General features: G+C 41.6%; 1 protein-coding gene across 1 annotated transcript in view; it reads left to right on the top strand.

Moving 5' to 3' along the window:
• ZZEF1 (zinc finger ZZ-type and EF-hand domain containing 1) overlaps nt 1–15,037 on the top strand; it is a 91,019-nt gene that overhangs the window by 58,542 nt on the left and 17,440 nt on the right. The window contains exons 33-42 of the mRNA XM_063298155.1: nt 680–809; nt 1,245–1,383; nt 2,976–3,141; nt 3,795–4,057; nt 5,807–5,970; nt 7,302–7,476; nt 9,093–9,229; nt 11,996–12,273; nt 12,864–13,038; nt 13,405–13,537. Coding sequence (XP_063154225.1) covers nt 680–809; nt 1,245–1,383; nt 2,976–3,141; nt 3,795–4,057; nt 5,807–5,970; nt 7,302–7,476; nt 9,093–9,229; nt 11,996–12,273; nt 12,864–13,038; nt 13,405–13,537 — 1,760 coding nt within the window. The remainder of the gene's footprint in view (nt 1–679; nt 810–1,244; nt 1,384–2,975; nt 3,142–3,794; nt 4,058–5,806; nt 5,971–7,301; nt 7,477–9,092; nt 9,230–11,995; nt 12,274–12,863; nt 13,039–13,404; nt 13,538–15,037) is intronic.

Here is a 15,037-nt window from a genome sequence, read left to right as displayed (position 1 = left end):
CATTCATTTCCAGTGGTGCGCAGACTCAAATAGTGGCTGCTTACTTAATAGATAGAAACAAAAGGGTCAGAACCATAAAACCAGCTTGTACAGAACTAAGTAAGGATTGTGGATGTTGAGATCCAATAGATTGGAGGTGCTAGGTTGGGCAAAATGCCACAATTCCTCTACTCTGTTGTCTTTCTCTAATTAGAAATGGGATGCTGCAATTACAGTTCTACTGATCATATGGGTGTTATTTAATTATAATAAATTTCTGTTAAAGGTGAAGCAATGATTCTGAAGCAGGTAAGCCTATTTTTTTTAGATATTTAGTTTTTCTATTATTATTATCTTAGAGGTATTTCATCTTTTGTGAGAGAGAAGATGAAATCCATCTTCTAATATGACAGCTGTGTCTTTCATAGGTAGATCTGCTGAATTTTTTTTTAAATCTCTTTGCAACTGGATTTCCTCCTGCTATGTTGTACTTCAACTACCATATTTCCTAACCAGAGATCATGCTAGCTAAAAATGCTAAAGGCTAAGGCCATTACATTTGGAAAACAGCAATATGGAGAACACTGATTAGTGAACCATTCACTGCAGCTTCTTCTGTTTCAGTTTTGCTTATGCAAATTTTTTGGATGACGGTCTTTCTGGCCTTGTCATTGTTCTTAATGTAATGCTTTGTTCTCAGCCAGTGGAACAAAGAAGAAGAAATTGCAGACTACAAGCAAAACTCTGAGTGGATGGACGAATGTCAGGAAGGAGTCTTTGAAAGCTGGTGTGACAAGATAAGCCAAGCAGACCCTGAGAAACAGAGAAAGGTCATAAGGATAAAAATGTTACATGGTTTTTTGAAATAGAGATTTTAAAACAGAGTGATGTAGCTTGCATATGTTGAATTTTTTGGATAGGATTACGTCTGGAAGACTCCGTTCAGGAATATGTTTAGTAGCTTTGGGAACCCCCTGTATCCAAGCCTGCTCCCTCAACTAAGCTTCAGAGACATTAGATATGCTATTACACAACTTTTCCAAACAGCCAAAATGTAACAAGCATTTCTTCCCTTTGAAATTCAAAGAAATTCTGTCAGTGAAATTACTTTCAAGTTTTGGAAGATGTCATCCCTCTTGGGTTCCCAGTTCCATCTGATTGTTCCTATGCTTTTATCTGGGTGGGAAAATAGCACAACACCCCCACCATCCCTAGCCATCATGTTATTTATTGTTCACCGCAGTTTTATCGCTATCTCTTTCTAGATGCACATGTTCATCGCCCGCTACTGTGACCTGTTGCATGTGGATATATCATGTGATGGATGTGATGAGATTGCTCCATGGCATCGTTACCGCTGCTTACAATGCAGTGATATGGATCTATGTAAAACATGCTTTCTGGGTAAGGTAGATTGATTGAAACTGTATCATATGTTTGATTTCCCATAATGGAACTGTAGATTAACTTTCACTGTGATATTTTTGCATTACTCAGGGTCAGTTTGGAGGGGCATGTGGGTGTGGGTGTATACATACACACACATCCAGACACACACACATTCACAAAGTAACCCCCCAATTTAATAAACTAATGGGGGAAAGGGTATCTGTGGAAGCCAAATGTCCATGTCCATTAAATCTAAATGGGCTTTTTTGAACCTCTGTAGCAGCACTGGCAGATGTGATGTCATAGGCAGCTGCTCTTCCTGATATAAACCATACAGATGATCATGGCAGATGGGAACCGGAAATTGCAAGCCTTCCCAACTAGCAATTGTGGGATTGTGGAACTAGGAAATGGTTAAGTTTCTTTACTGTTTGGTGCTGGGGTTGTTGTTGTTAGATTTTTATCCCACCTTTTTTATATATAACCCATACTTAATACTCCTACTTTCCCCACCACAACAACCCTGTGAGGTGAGTTGGGCTGAGAGAGAGTGACTGGCCCAAAGCTACGCAGCTGGCTTTCATGCCTAAGGGAGGCCTGGACTTCACAGTTACCCAATAATTTTCTTCTTTTATCATGTACATAAGATTAAATTTTGTTTGTTACATCCGAAGTCCACTAAACTGAGGTCTGTTAATTTAATTTATTGATATTTATCTATCTGTTTATACACACACATCCCACCATAGCCTTGAAGAAAAATGCAAAACTTTTAAGTGTGGTTATTCAGTAACCAACAGAGCTAGCTCATAAATGGTGACCAAGTTTGACTGAATTTGGCCTATATTGTACAGTTTTTCACTGTTCTTTATGGTACATTTTTTCCAAAGCAGTTTCTTACACAAATACCATAGATCCAACATAAGAAATTATTTAGTCTTCATGTATTTTTCGGTGACCAAGTTAGCAGCTAGCAAGAACTGAATCACTTCCTTTTGCTGCGTTAGTGTATATAGATTAGGAAAATTGACCATAGGATTTATTGTGAAACATTGTTGGTCATTTTCCCAATTTCTTCAAAAGCTTTTGAATAAAGTACTGTCTGGACATGACACCAAAGATGGTAATAAATACCAGTTTGTTTACCTTACCCACCCCACAAAACAATCCAGAAAGATTATAATTAATATACAGTAGATTTAATGGAGTCTAATGCCAACTATGACTCAGTTTCATAGCCAGTTCTTTATGATTCTGTGAAATAGATTTAAAAGGAATCTGCTGATGGGTTTCTCAGAAATATTTTATCAGCTTCTTTTAGAATAACATTCATCCAGCAAGCAGAGCAGTTATTTTGTGTGCAGAGTTTCTTAGCTTCTTCAGCAGGAGAAAAACAGGCAGCAGGGACAATGCATCTGCTAACTTACATGACAACTTCGGATGTGTGGCTTTGAGGCTTTAGATCAGTGTTTTTCAAAGTTGGCAACTTTGTGTGGACTTCAACTCCCAGAATTCCCCAGCCACCAATGCAGAAAGACTTGCAGGACACTGATACGGTATTTGAATGATGGAATGATGTGCTTTGCATGTATTTTGCCTACCACCAGGTGGAGTGAGACCAGAAGGTCATGAGGCCAGTCATGACATGGTTAACATGGAGTATGCCTGCAATCACTGTCAAGGTATTATTGTTGGCCAGCGTATTAACTGCAACGTGTGTGAAGATTTTGACCTTTGCTATGGATGCTACTCTGCAAAGAAGTACTCTGACAGGTACTGGCCCATCAGCAGCATGTCTATCACATGGTCACATTTGGGTGTCAGTTGTCTACTTACACTGTCTTGCTGCATGAGGAAGGATGACTGCTGGGGGTGAAAGGAACAAAAGGGGATAATTGAAAAGAGTTAATTTCTTAGAGAACTGCTTTGCTTCTTCCGTTTCTAGTTTGCTTAACTACCCTCCCCCATTAAGCAAATGTTTTCTGTACTGCAGTACTGTTCTTTCCCATCCTTATAGAACTGAAAATCTATTGATTCTTCCCATACCTTATTTCTATAATTTCTATCCATTTTGTACTACAACCTTTGACATTGTTCACAGCATGTGTTACCCACCAAGAACAGCCAGTTCTGTCTGAGCGGAAAGGTAGCATCTGGTCTATCAAATAACTGATTTTCAGCTGGGCGGTACAGACCAGGTGGCGGCTGGCACCTTGCCATGAAGTGGATCACATTACTGAACCATCTGTATTTCATTCTTCACTAGGGCAGACTGTGGGCTTCAGATATCTGTGAACAGAGTGCAAGGGGAAAATACGTACCTTGTTTTTTATTAATGACTAATTTAATGATTAAATAATTAATTTATTAATGATTGACTTATTAATCAACCGGCATTTATAACAAAGAACCTCTTGCCTTTTTAGCCACCTGCCTACCCATAGCATCACTGTGTATCCAATGATGACCTTTAGGATCAGTGACTGCCACAGGCTCATCCAGCCTTACCTCCACAACTATTCCTGGCTGCTTTTTTCTGCCTTGGCTCTCTACAGCGCTGATTTGACTTGTGGCAAACAAGCGGACGGGGAAGAACTCAGCCCACAAGTCACCGCTCATGCTAGAATCCTGCAGCAAGAATGTGTTCAGCTGATTGGAGATTGCCTGATGAAAGTGCAGCATGGCAAAGGTGGGTTGAGACGTTGTAACGGTCTGTGTGAGACTTGGGAGGAGGAAGAGCCACAGCCAGGGCAAAAGTTAGATATCTCAGCCCACAGAAGGAATGGGGGAGGGCCTGGAAAGCATCTCAGAAGGGACCCTCCCTAGTTTCCTGGAAGTAAAAGAAAGGGGGGAAAGATGTGCTTTCAGACTTGCAAGATTCTGTTACTGTAACCCAGGGTGTCATGAGTACTGATGGTGAGCAGTGAGCAGTACTGATGGTGAGTTTCCACCTATCCAGGGGGAAAAACGCATGCATAGTTTAGAGGCTTTGAACTTTCCTTCTAAGAAACTCCGAGCAGACCTGCCTTAATTATGGGGTTTATCTGTGAAGGTTTCCCACAGCCTTTCAGTTTGGCAGGATTTTCTGTCTAGTAGAGTACGACAATAAACACTAGAGACCCAAGATACCGTCTCAGCTCTAAGATAGGACACAGGTTTTCTCAACCTTGGCAACTTTAAGATGTGTGGACTTCAACTCTTGCTGGCTAGGGAATTCTGGGAGTTGAAGTCCACACATCTTAAAGTTGTCAAGGTTGAGGAACACTGCTGTAACGTTAGAATAAAGGTAGTGTTAGTACGTATGGTATTGGTTCCCTGTTTGGACTACCTCAAAGGGCTGACAGACGTGCCAGCTATTTGAATCGAGGGTACTTAACATTCCTGTCCTGGCACAGGTTTTGCAGGCATAGAGTCCACAGACATGAAGAATTTTTGTTCCCAGGGGATCTGTTTTTCTGATACTCTCTTCCAGCATTTGGAACCAGATCAGCCTTATCTGAACTGACTCCCTCCTAAGACCACAAGTTTTTGTACAGTCTGTGCAGCCTTTACTGTTGGCTTCCTTAAGCTCTTAACCTTAGTCATATAAAAACTAGGAGGAATTAGGGATTTATGCTCTCCAGAAAGATGTCTCAAATTAGTGTTTTAGATCATGATGCTCCACAGTGGTAGATTACCAAACACATTCTATGCCTAGGTTTCTCTTTGGAACAAAGGAAGCACATCCTTTCCCTTGTATGACCCAAAATGTCTTGACTATCTTGCCATTACTGTGGGATCTGTATCTCTCAAATGTTTTTCTTGCCTCAAAAAAACTTCAGTGGCTGCTAGTGGTGGTTGACTTTCCATCTCTGTTACCATTATTTCTGAGGTGCAAGTTCCTTTTATAGTGAGTGAGTTCTTTTTTTCCAAGTGTATAGCGAGAATTCTCTGAGAAAATTCAGGATAACCTTGCTGAGGGTCCAAAAGAATATCATGATCAATGATATTTAATGCTACTGAGAAATCAAGCGGGATGAGGAGGGCCAGGCTCCCACCCACCATCCAAGTTCTGTTCAGGTCATCCACAACAGGAAGCAATGCCATTTCTGGCCCAGGCCCAGGCTTGAGCTCATGCTTGAAAGGGAACCAGATAATCCACTTCATCCCAGGTCCTCTGAAGTTATCACCCCAGATGAGGTCCAGGATGGCTGGGGAAAGGAATCCCCCCATGCATCACTCCCTCTCTCAAAAAGGCATTATCTTTTCCTGAATCCAGCCTGTCATCCCTTCCCTGGCAGCTTGAACAGGCTGAAGGGGAAGGATTCAGTACATATGTGGTGGAGCTCATTCCATGGTGAATCCTGCCTTTCTGAAATTCACAGATTTGAATGAATTCTGGATTCAGACTGCTTTTAATCCTATCTTGAACATCTAAACTTTCTTTACCTGCATCCAGGTCTGAAAAGTCAAACTCTGCTTAGCATGTTGCCAGAAGAAGAACCTTCATCTGAAAATGGGATGCCCTCAGTTGAGTTTTCCACAGAGAGCCATGTAGAAAACTGCACCAGTAAGGAAATCATGGAAAATAATAAGATGCCTGCATCTGTCATCCATCGCAATGTAAATACTTTTTTAAAATGCACACTAAATTGAGCTATTTAGGTTGCTTATAAACGCAGATCCTTGGTATTTAAACAAATATGTGCAAATGCGGGAGCGTCCGCTGTGCACGCAACAGAGGGAAGATGGACTCTAAATGTGTTGAATGTTCAATATGTTAAATGTGTTCCAGTCTCTGTTGATTTCTGGCTTGATCTGTTCAAGCTAAGTGCTAATCTCAAACAGTTATGCCACGTTTTACATGTGCAGGGAACTAAGATCTTACAAAGACTATATCTAGTATTTCCATTCACTGAGCATCGACATGCTCTTTTCTTTCCCCACATCACTAATATTGTCTTCCCCTCGTCCTCCAAAAGAACTTAAAGCCCCCAGTTACATTATGTCAGGTGTGATTTCATCTAGATGGGATTCTAACTGACGCATCTGGAGGATGCCAGAATGGAGGAAATTGCTGTTTGAGAATTGTCTGGCTGCGGCTTGAGGAACTTACTCTTTGGCTATGGATTGAGGACTCTGTAGGCAACTTAAGTTTCTTTTGCTGTTGGATTCCTTGCAGCTGATCAGACCCGGTCCCATGCGATTGGAGTGGGCCATCTCTATATCAGTCCCCCATCTCTCTCTCTCTCTCTCTCTCTCACACACACACACGCACACACACACACACACACAGATACACAGACATCAACCACTGTGTTGAAAAGCAGAATGGACTATGCAGAGAAGAAAATATCAGGTAGCTGCTGTAAGCAAATCAAGCTGTATCCTACAGAGGAAGGTGAACAAGTTCCAGGATTATCGGTCCACCTGCTCTTAGGTGAGATCCTGCCTTGACCTCAAATGCATCAAATTGAAGAGATCCTAAGCATTCTTAGGAGTAATCCTGGAGCCTCTCTGTCTCTCACCTCTTGTATTCTTAGTCAACTTCTGAATAGGCTGCAGTTGACACTCTGCCTTTGGAGACCCAGGAGGGTAGGTGTTCCGTTCAGAACTGCCTTCTACAACACTGAACCCTCAAGATGTGCTGGGACTGCAGTTCCCAAAACTGATGACTTTGCTAACTGGGAGTTACAGACCCAGCACATCTGGAGACCTCTAACTTGGGGAGGCTAATTCAGATGTTAGGAATGACCCTCTTCATTGCTTAATGGTAGGAGCATTTCTTCCGCAAGCACATAGGAATCCTGCACTGGTTTGTGGTACATTATTCTATTGGAGCAGTGCTGTTAAACCCAGTTGCACATAAAGTGGCTAAAGTTAAAATAGCTTCTTTCTTGAAGTCACCAACTGCTTAAAATACAGTTCAAAGTTAATCTGTTATTTTTACTTAGGGAAATGGAAAGAGTACTGAAATTCAGACTTCTGTAAATACTAAACAAGAGAGTAAAGTGAAAATTGAGAACAAACTTTCCAATGGTCTTCCAACAAAGAAAGAGATGGTATCACAAGAGAGACAGACACTTGCTTTTAATTCTGACTTATTTGCAAAAGAAAAGATACCCCCAGGTAACTATTACTTTTTAGCTTCTTTATAAAAAAAGCAACTGCTGTTCAATTTGTCTTTTTTCTTGCTTGTTTATTTACATTCTTTCCAAACAATGGTATTATTACTGGTCTGCTCCTAATAGCAACACGTTGTTGTTAATTTCTAAATTGCCTAAAATTTACTAAATACTGACCCTAACTAGCAAATTTACAAGGAGGAGTGAATAATTGCTAGCAAGCACAAGAAACAGAATTTTAGATGGAATTTTACAGCAATCCATATTTAATACTGCAAGTTGAAAGTGAAGGCACATGTGAGAGGGGGGACGGAATGCCCAGACCTCTGACTCATTTCTGGTCCTTTGAAGTATGACTTGATGCTGAGGTGGAAAACTGGTGGTCCTCCATATATTGCTCAGTATATAACTCGTAGCAAGCCAATGCCTAGTCTGTGGGAAAGGATGCTGGGAGTTGTAGTTAGCAGTATCTAAAGGGTCGCTGGTTCAGTATTTTAGTATTTTGTATGTTTATTTAGTGTGCTCTTACATCTAAGCACAGTACAAGTCTTATTTTTTCCTGCAGCAACAACCCTGTGAGGTAAGTTGGGCTGAGAGAGTGATTGACCAGTGAGATTCCTTGGCTGAGGCTGGATGAGACCTCACGTACTCCCTGCTCCTATTCCAGCACCTTAGTCACTTCTCCATGCTGGCTCTCACTCATTTTTTATTCGTGGCTTAGAAAATCAGTGACATTGAGCCTAACTGTATATATAAGGATGTTTTGAAAATTAACAGTAGTGTGGCTGCCCGTCATACATACAGAAAATTGCTATGATTTCCCAAACTACCCCATATTTATAAACAATGTGGTTGGTATATTACACCAACCACACTGTTCATGTTTGGCATTAACCATGTAATGCTGTATCATGGTTAATGCCAAACATGATAATCAGGCTTGTAGAGGTAGAGGCATGAAATCTTAGCATGTTCCATCTCCCTCTTTCCCAGTCCATGTACAGGTAGTCCTTGGTTAACGACCACTTGTTCAGCAACTGTTTGACGTTACAATGGTGCTGAACTAGGAGACTTATGACCAGTTCTCAAAGTTGCGGGTGTCACAGCGTCCCTGTGGTCACATGATTGCGATTCAGGCGCTTGGCAACTGGTTCACAATTACACTGGCCACAACATCCCACGGTCACGCGATCGCCATTTGCAACGTTCACTGCCGGCTTCTGACAAGCAAAGTCAGTGGAGAAGCCGGCAGGAGGTCGGAAATGGTGATCACATCACTTTGTGCTTAATGACCGCATGGGATTTGCTTAACAATGGCAACTGGAAGTGCCAGAATTGCCATTGTAAGTCGGCATGGTCACGAGACATTGCACTTTACAACCACGTCACTTAGTGACCGAGTTGCCAGTCCCAATTACCATTGTTAACCAAGGACTACCTGTGAGAACTTGGGAATAACATCCATTTGGGAGTAAGAGTGACCTGTTTTACTAGGTTATGTGTGATGAGGAAATGTGGACTATTGTGAAGACTGAATTGGTGCATTGTAAATCAGTCATGGTAGCATTACTAATATTTTCAACAGCCTAATTTGGGGGGAAAAATTGTTGTTGTTTACAGATGTTGCAGTTTCTGACATTTTGCCCCCACACCAAGCTGAAGAAAAAGCAATGCCTTGTCAGGAGGTGGTATTCGCTGAATGTTCCCAGAAGAGGATTCTTGGGCTACTAGCTGCAACGTTGCCCCACCTGAAATCCGTAAGGAACTATGCAAACTAGGGAAGGGTGTAAAGGAGTTTATGTTCAGGATAATTAAGGAAGTAAGAAAAGGACAATCCCCCCAGAAGATCATGTGAGTCCTTAGTGGTTCCAACCATTAGAGTAACCACCATTCTAGAGTAGGAAGGGGCCATCTAGGACATCACATTCAACTTCTTCCTCAATTCAGGAATTTATATTAAAACATTCCTGAGAGTAGGCTGTCCTGCCTTTGCTTGAGCACATCCAATGAAGGGGAATCCACTGGCTCTCTGGGTAACTTGTTCCACTGTGAAATTGCTATTACTGTTGGAAAGTTATTCTAGCATTCAGTTGAAATCCATCTTCCGGTAACTCTAATCTATCATTTCATGTCCTGTGCTTTGGACTGAGAGAGAACAGGTCTTGGTCTTGGTTTTTGTGGCTTCCTTTCAGTCTTGGGAGAGGGCAGTATAAAAATGGAATGAGTAAGTAAATATTTGAAGAGTGCTATTATATTCTCCTTAATGGTCTGTTCTTAGGACTAAATATGCCTAGCTTCTTTATTCTCACTTTATGAATCCTAGCTTCTGGTCTCCTGGTCATTGCTCTTCTCTGAATCTGTTCCAGTTTCTTTGAATTTTTCTTAAAGTAGATACAGTGCTTAAGGTAGGCTGCAGAATAGAGTGCAACAATTGCTTCCTGCAGTTTGGAAATCATATTTCTGTTGATGCAGCCTAAAATTGTCTTTGCCCTTTTGTAGCCACAGATCATTTTGAGTTTTCTTTCTGTATTCTAAGGAATCTTCTAAGCTATCACACCCAATTTTATGTAATCTGAAAAAATATGTTTATTCCACCCACCTCTTTATCTAAGTCATTAATGAAAATATGGACAAGTAGAGGACCCAGGACTGATCCTTGTGCATTCCACTTGACACCTCTCTTGTAATACATCATCTTTGCACACACATATAGAAGCGCAGAGCTTGCAGCGTGATGTTGCTTTCTTTTGTTGTTTTTAATCTATTTAAAGGCAAAAATAGGAGAAAATGGAAAGAGAGATAAAAGTATTTACAAGCTGAATAAAATTGGACAGCAGCTAAATTCCCAGATATTTAATAGTGATATTAAACCCTATTATTGGCTGCAAATGTTGCCTTTCCTCTTCAAAAAATTCATGTGATCATTTGTGTCCTGTTCTTAGGAATCTGGTACCCTGTACCAAACCACACTCCGTATATATTCCATTGTTGTTTCTAAAGCGGTCTTTGGATGGATAACTATAAGTACGTAATCAGCATATCATTTTATCATTTGCCAAGTCAATTCACGACGTTTCATTCTCTTGCTGTATCCTTCCTTGCCAATGGTTCTACTACTAAATTTAATAAAAATAAATAATAAAAATAAAGAAGAGGGGACAATATTGTTCCTTTGGTCATAATACATTTTTGTGATGATAATCCATTTACCATCATATTGGCTTCGTATTCATTATAAATAGTCTACAATGTCAAATGGAACTGAATAGTCTTACAGCGTAGTTCAAACATAGTAAAAATCCTGTAATTTCTCTAAAAAGCAGTACGCTATTTAAAGTCACTGCAGTAAAAAAATCTCAAGTAATTATTCTTATACAAGAGCTCCCTCTTATGGTAACAACTATAATTCATTCAGAGAATTAGATCCAGCTAAAATTCATGATAGCCATATACAGGAAATACTGGAAAAATGCTGGGAAAATGAAATACAAAGTAATACGTAGTTCGAGTAAATTCAGAATACAATAAAATAAGCTCAGATGAAACAAGTAGATTAATACTGTGCTTAGTCACCACGAACCTGGCACTGTCATCTGAACATTTATTTGAAGTCAAGAAAAAGTGAAAAAAAAAATGGCTGGTTAATCCAGTCTTTTTTACTGATTCCAATTTTTCGTTTGGATTTCACGCATCAAACGCTGCAGACTGAAATTATGTAGTCTCCACTCAGAACATTCCTTGAATTTGTCCTCTCAGCCCCAGGCTGCCCCTGAAAGATAAATTATTCTTTGGGCTCAGACTCTTGACACTAGTCTATGAATACTGAATCACCGTGGTTACGAAAATGAGAAACTAGAACAGTGTTTCTCCTCTAGAAAGTTCTGCTTCCTCTCTGATGAGCCGCCTTCTTGGAATTCAGGTGCTCGTTTCATCATTCTGACAGAAGCAGTGAGCTTCTGCAAACACCCATGTCCAGTGATTCTGAGTCCTCTTCCAGAAGAGGAATGTTCCCAGTTCTCTTGCCTTGCTTACTTCTGGCAGTCCCTTCCCAGTCATTACTTTTTCTCCCCTACAAAAGTGATAGAAAAAGCAGTGATAAAACCTTGAGACTGTGTTTCAAACTTTTCTCCACTTAAAGACATCTAAACTGACACCTTTTTATTGGGAACCAATACTGGGTAGATGTAGACAGTTACTTTCTTACACTACTTACCATTTGGTAAAATGAGTTGGGTTTCTAATAGTTACTAGATGCTCAGTTGAATAATTCATCTATGCACCCATTTGGGTTGGATGAAGGTAAGGATTTCCAAAGCAGGAATGAGAGTAGTTTGCTCCCTCTCAGTGTAGAATTTAGAATCCACTGTTTGGTATCCTGCAGACTTGTTGGTGCAAAAACAAAACAAAACTGCAGATTTCCCATGTTTGCAAAACGGAACTTTTGAAGTATGCTAGTTAAAGCAAAGTGTGCTGCCTCACCCCCTCTGCTGACTTCCACATTCTTCCCTGTTTTCTCTTTGTAGGGCTTAACGATGTCTCTTATTAACTTGGACCAGATCCTTCCTCTCATGTTTGATGTTGTGATCTCCAATGCTGGCCATTTAAATGAAACTTACCACTTAACCCTGGGGCTCCTAGGGCAGTTGATTCGGAGACTGACTCCTGCAGAAGTGGATGCGGCTGTGAGCAAGGTCCTCTCCACCAAGCATAGCCTCGTGGCTGCTGGTGATGGCACCATAGTGCCCGCAGGCTGGAAAACAACCCATCTCCTCTTCAGTCTAGGAGCTGTCTGCCTGGACAGGTCAGTCTTCATGATGGCTTAACCTCAAAAGCTTTAACATGTTTGGATGACCCTTTCTGGCATAAACCTGTCATAGAATGCCAGAGTGTTGAAAATGTTTACAAGCACCTCTGCTGCTCAAAAAAACCCCTAGAAGGCAGCTAATACCACAATAGAAACAAAATAGAGGCTCACAAGGAATCAGCAGTACCAATGCAGATATTTTTCTAAGGGTAGAAAGAGAGAAATGGGAAATGCTGAAAATAATTGAAGCGAGTCCTATATTGTAGCTTATGTGAAAGTGGAGCTAGATATTAAACTCTGGAAGACTGTCCTGTCCCTCCCTGGAGCAAGGGTCTCATACTCACGGCCTGAAGGTCATCTTCTGCAGCCTGCTAGAACCCACAGAGGAAGCAGTAAGCTCTGCAAAGGAGGCTCCTCCCAGCTGGCAGGGTCTGCCCCAGAAGAAGGCAGCCCATTTCAGTGGGAAGTACCGGTGAAGTAAAACAGTTCTTGGCTCTTTTCAGTTTTTGAGGCAATGCTGACAGAAGAGAGGCACATGCAGGAGCACGTGTGAAGATAAATCAGTAACTCTAACTGTTGATTTTTAGCCGTGTCGGATTGGACTGGGCTTGCACCATGGCGGACATTCTGCGCGCGCTGAACTCCTCCTCTCAGTGGCATGATGTGATCGTTGCCTTCACAGACCACTGCGTCAAGCAGCTTCCCTTCCAGTTGAAACATACCAACATTTTCACATTGCTGGTACTCGTCGGCTTTCCAGAGGTGAGCATATTAAGGCAAGCGCTTTTCAGGGCCGCTTCCTGAAACAGCAAAGGCATACCGTGAAATCTTGATTTAGTGGACTTCAGATGCACTAGACAAAAGTTACATCCAGGCCTTCTTTCAAATAACAGCCTAAATATCAGTAGTCCAGATGAATCACATAAATGGAGGTGCTGTAATTTGTGGCAATTTACATTGTGTATGTGACATAAATGGATACAAAGGATGTAAATTTAGATTGTAATGGATAACCCCTCCCCCAAATGGTCCAGTAGATCAAGGTTTCACTTGCAGTTTGCTTGGAGAGAGAGCAGCCCCACATTAACTGAACGAACGGCATCTGAATGTCTCTTTCCGACTCTACAGGTTCTGTGCATGGGAACCAGATCAGTGTATATGGACAATGCAAACGAGGCCCACAGTGTGATCCTCCTCAAGCATTTCACAGAGAAGAACAGGGCTGTGGTGGTGGATGTTAAAACCCGGAAGAGGAAAGCTGGTTCGTTTCACCCATGTTTGGATATTTGTCTACATCTTGTCCGTAGAAGCTTAGTTTGTGTGGGCCTGACCTGTATGTGGGAGAAAATGAGGCAGCCAAATGGACTGCAGGTAGTAGGTTGTAGTTTTGAATGCTCTTAGGGTAATGGAGGAGCCTCAAGTAAACAGAAGAGCTAAGCCAGCAGAGAAGAGAGCATTGATCCCAGCAGTTTCTAGAAAGCTTTGAGCATTTGATACTGTATCTGAGTGAAACAGTTTGTTCTGTCACTGCCTTCTGTTTCATACATAAACCAAGCCCCAGACATCTGGCAGAGCTCGAACAAGCTAAAGATTAGTTTCAGCCCAAACACACAGTAGGTACACCAAGCTTTATTTCCCATCTGATTACTTATTTGGTGCAAATACTTCTGGAAACAGAGAAAATGGCCCAAAACTATAGTTTGTCACACTCTGAATCATGCCAAATAACAGGCTCACACCAAAGACTACTGAAATTCAGAAGAGTCCTTGTCCAGGGATCAGGGTCGGTTGCACCTCTTTGAAGTTTCTTTGATTTTCTTAATGGTAAAGAACTAAATCAAAAAGAATAAGCCCAGAGAATGCCATTCACCATTTTAGCCACAATATGTCATTTTCCCTTTCTTTTAACACTTCCATCATTGCTTAAGCAAAGATGTTTTCTTCACATCAGCAATTCCATTGTGCAATTAGTCTTAATTATCCGTTTTTAAAAAGTTTTATGCTTTATACCTGTGAAGACAACTTGCAGTGATGTGAGTAGGCAAAGGAGGAGATTAACGCAGTTTGGCAGTTGTAGACCAATGGCTTTGTTGGGCTGCTGCAGAAGAGAGGTTTTTGTTACAGGTAGTCCTTGTTTAGCGACCACAGTTGGGACCAGCAGCCCTGTCGTTAAGCGAAGTGGTTGCTAAGTGGGAAATCACATGACCGCAACTGTGCTTTCCTTTTCCCCACTCCCCTGCCTTTTGGAATGCTCACCCCAGTGCTGGGATAGTCAGCTTGCAGCTGCTGCCTGTAACTGACAAGACTAATCAGTTTCATACCTTCCACTTTTGTTTGCCTCCTAACCACTCCCCCACCCTTGGAATGCTCGCCCCGTGCTGGGATAATTAGCAAGAAGGTAATTCATGTTTGTATTTACATTCATTAGAGAGCAAGAAATTACAAGAGAGTAAGCGGGCACACAATGGGGGATACACCAGCTGTTTGCGTAGTGCGCTTGGGGCTGCCAGTGTCACCTCATTCCATTGTGTGCCCGCTGACTCTCTTGTAATCCCTTCCTCTCCAGTCTCTCTGCTCTGCAAGGTAGGGGGAGAAAAACAACAGATCAGGCACAGGACAATGCATGCTGAGTGTAATGGTGATCATATGACTGAGGGATGCTGCAGAGGTTGTAAATGCAGGCATTGGTCGTAAAGTTATTTTTTCAGCACCATTGTAACTCCGGTCATGGACAAGGCAGTCGGTAAGCAAGGTCTACCTG

This window comes from Candoia aspera, chromosome 1 (genome assembly GCF_035149785.1).
Source record: "Candoia aspera isolate rCanAsp1 chromosome 1, rCanAsp1.hap2, whole genome shotgun sequence".
NCBI lineage: Eukaryota > Metazoa > Chordata > Lepidosauria > Squamata > Boidae > Candoia > Candoia aspera.
This window is presented reverse-complemented; position numbering and strand designations above follow the sequence as displayed.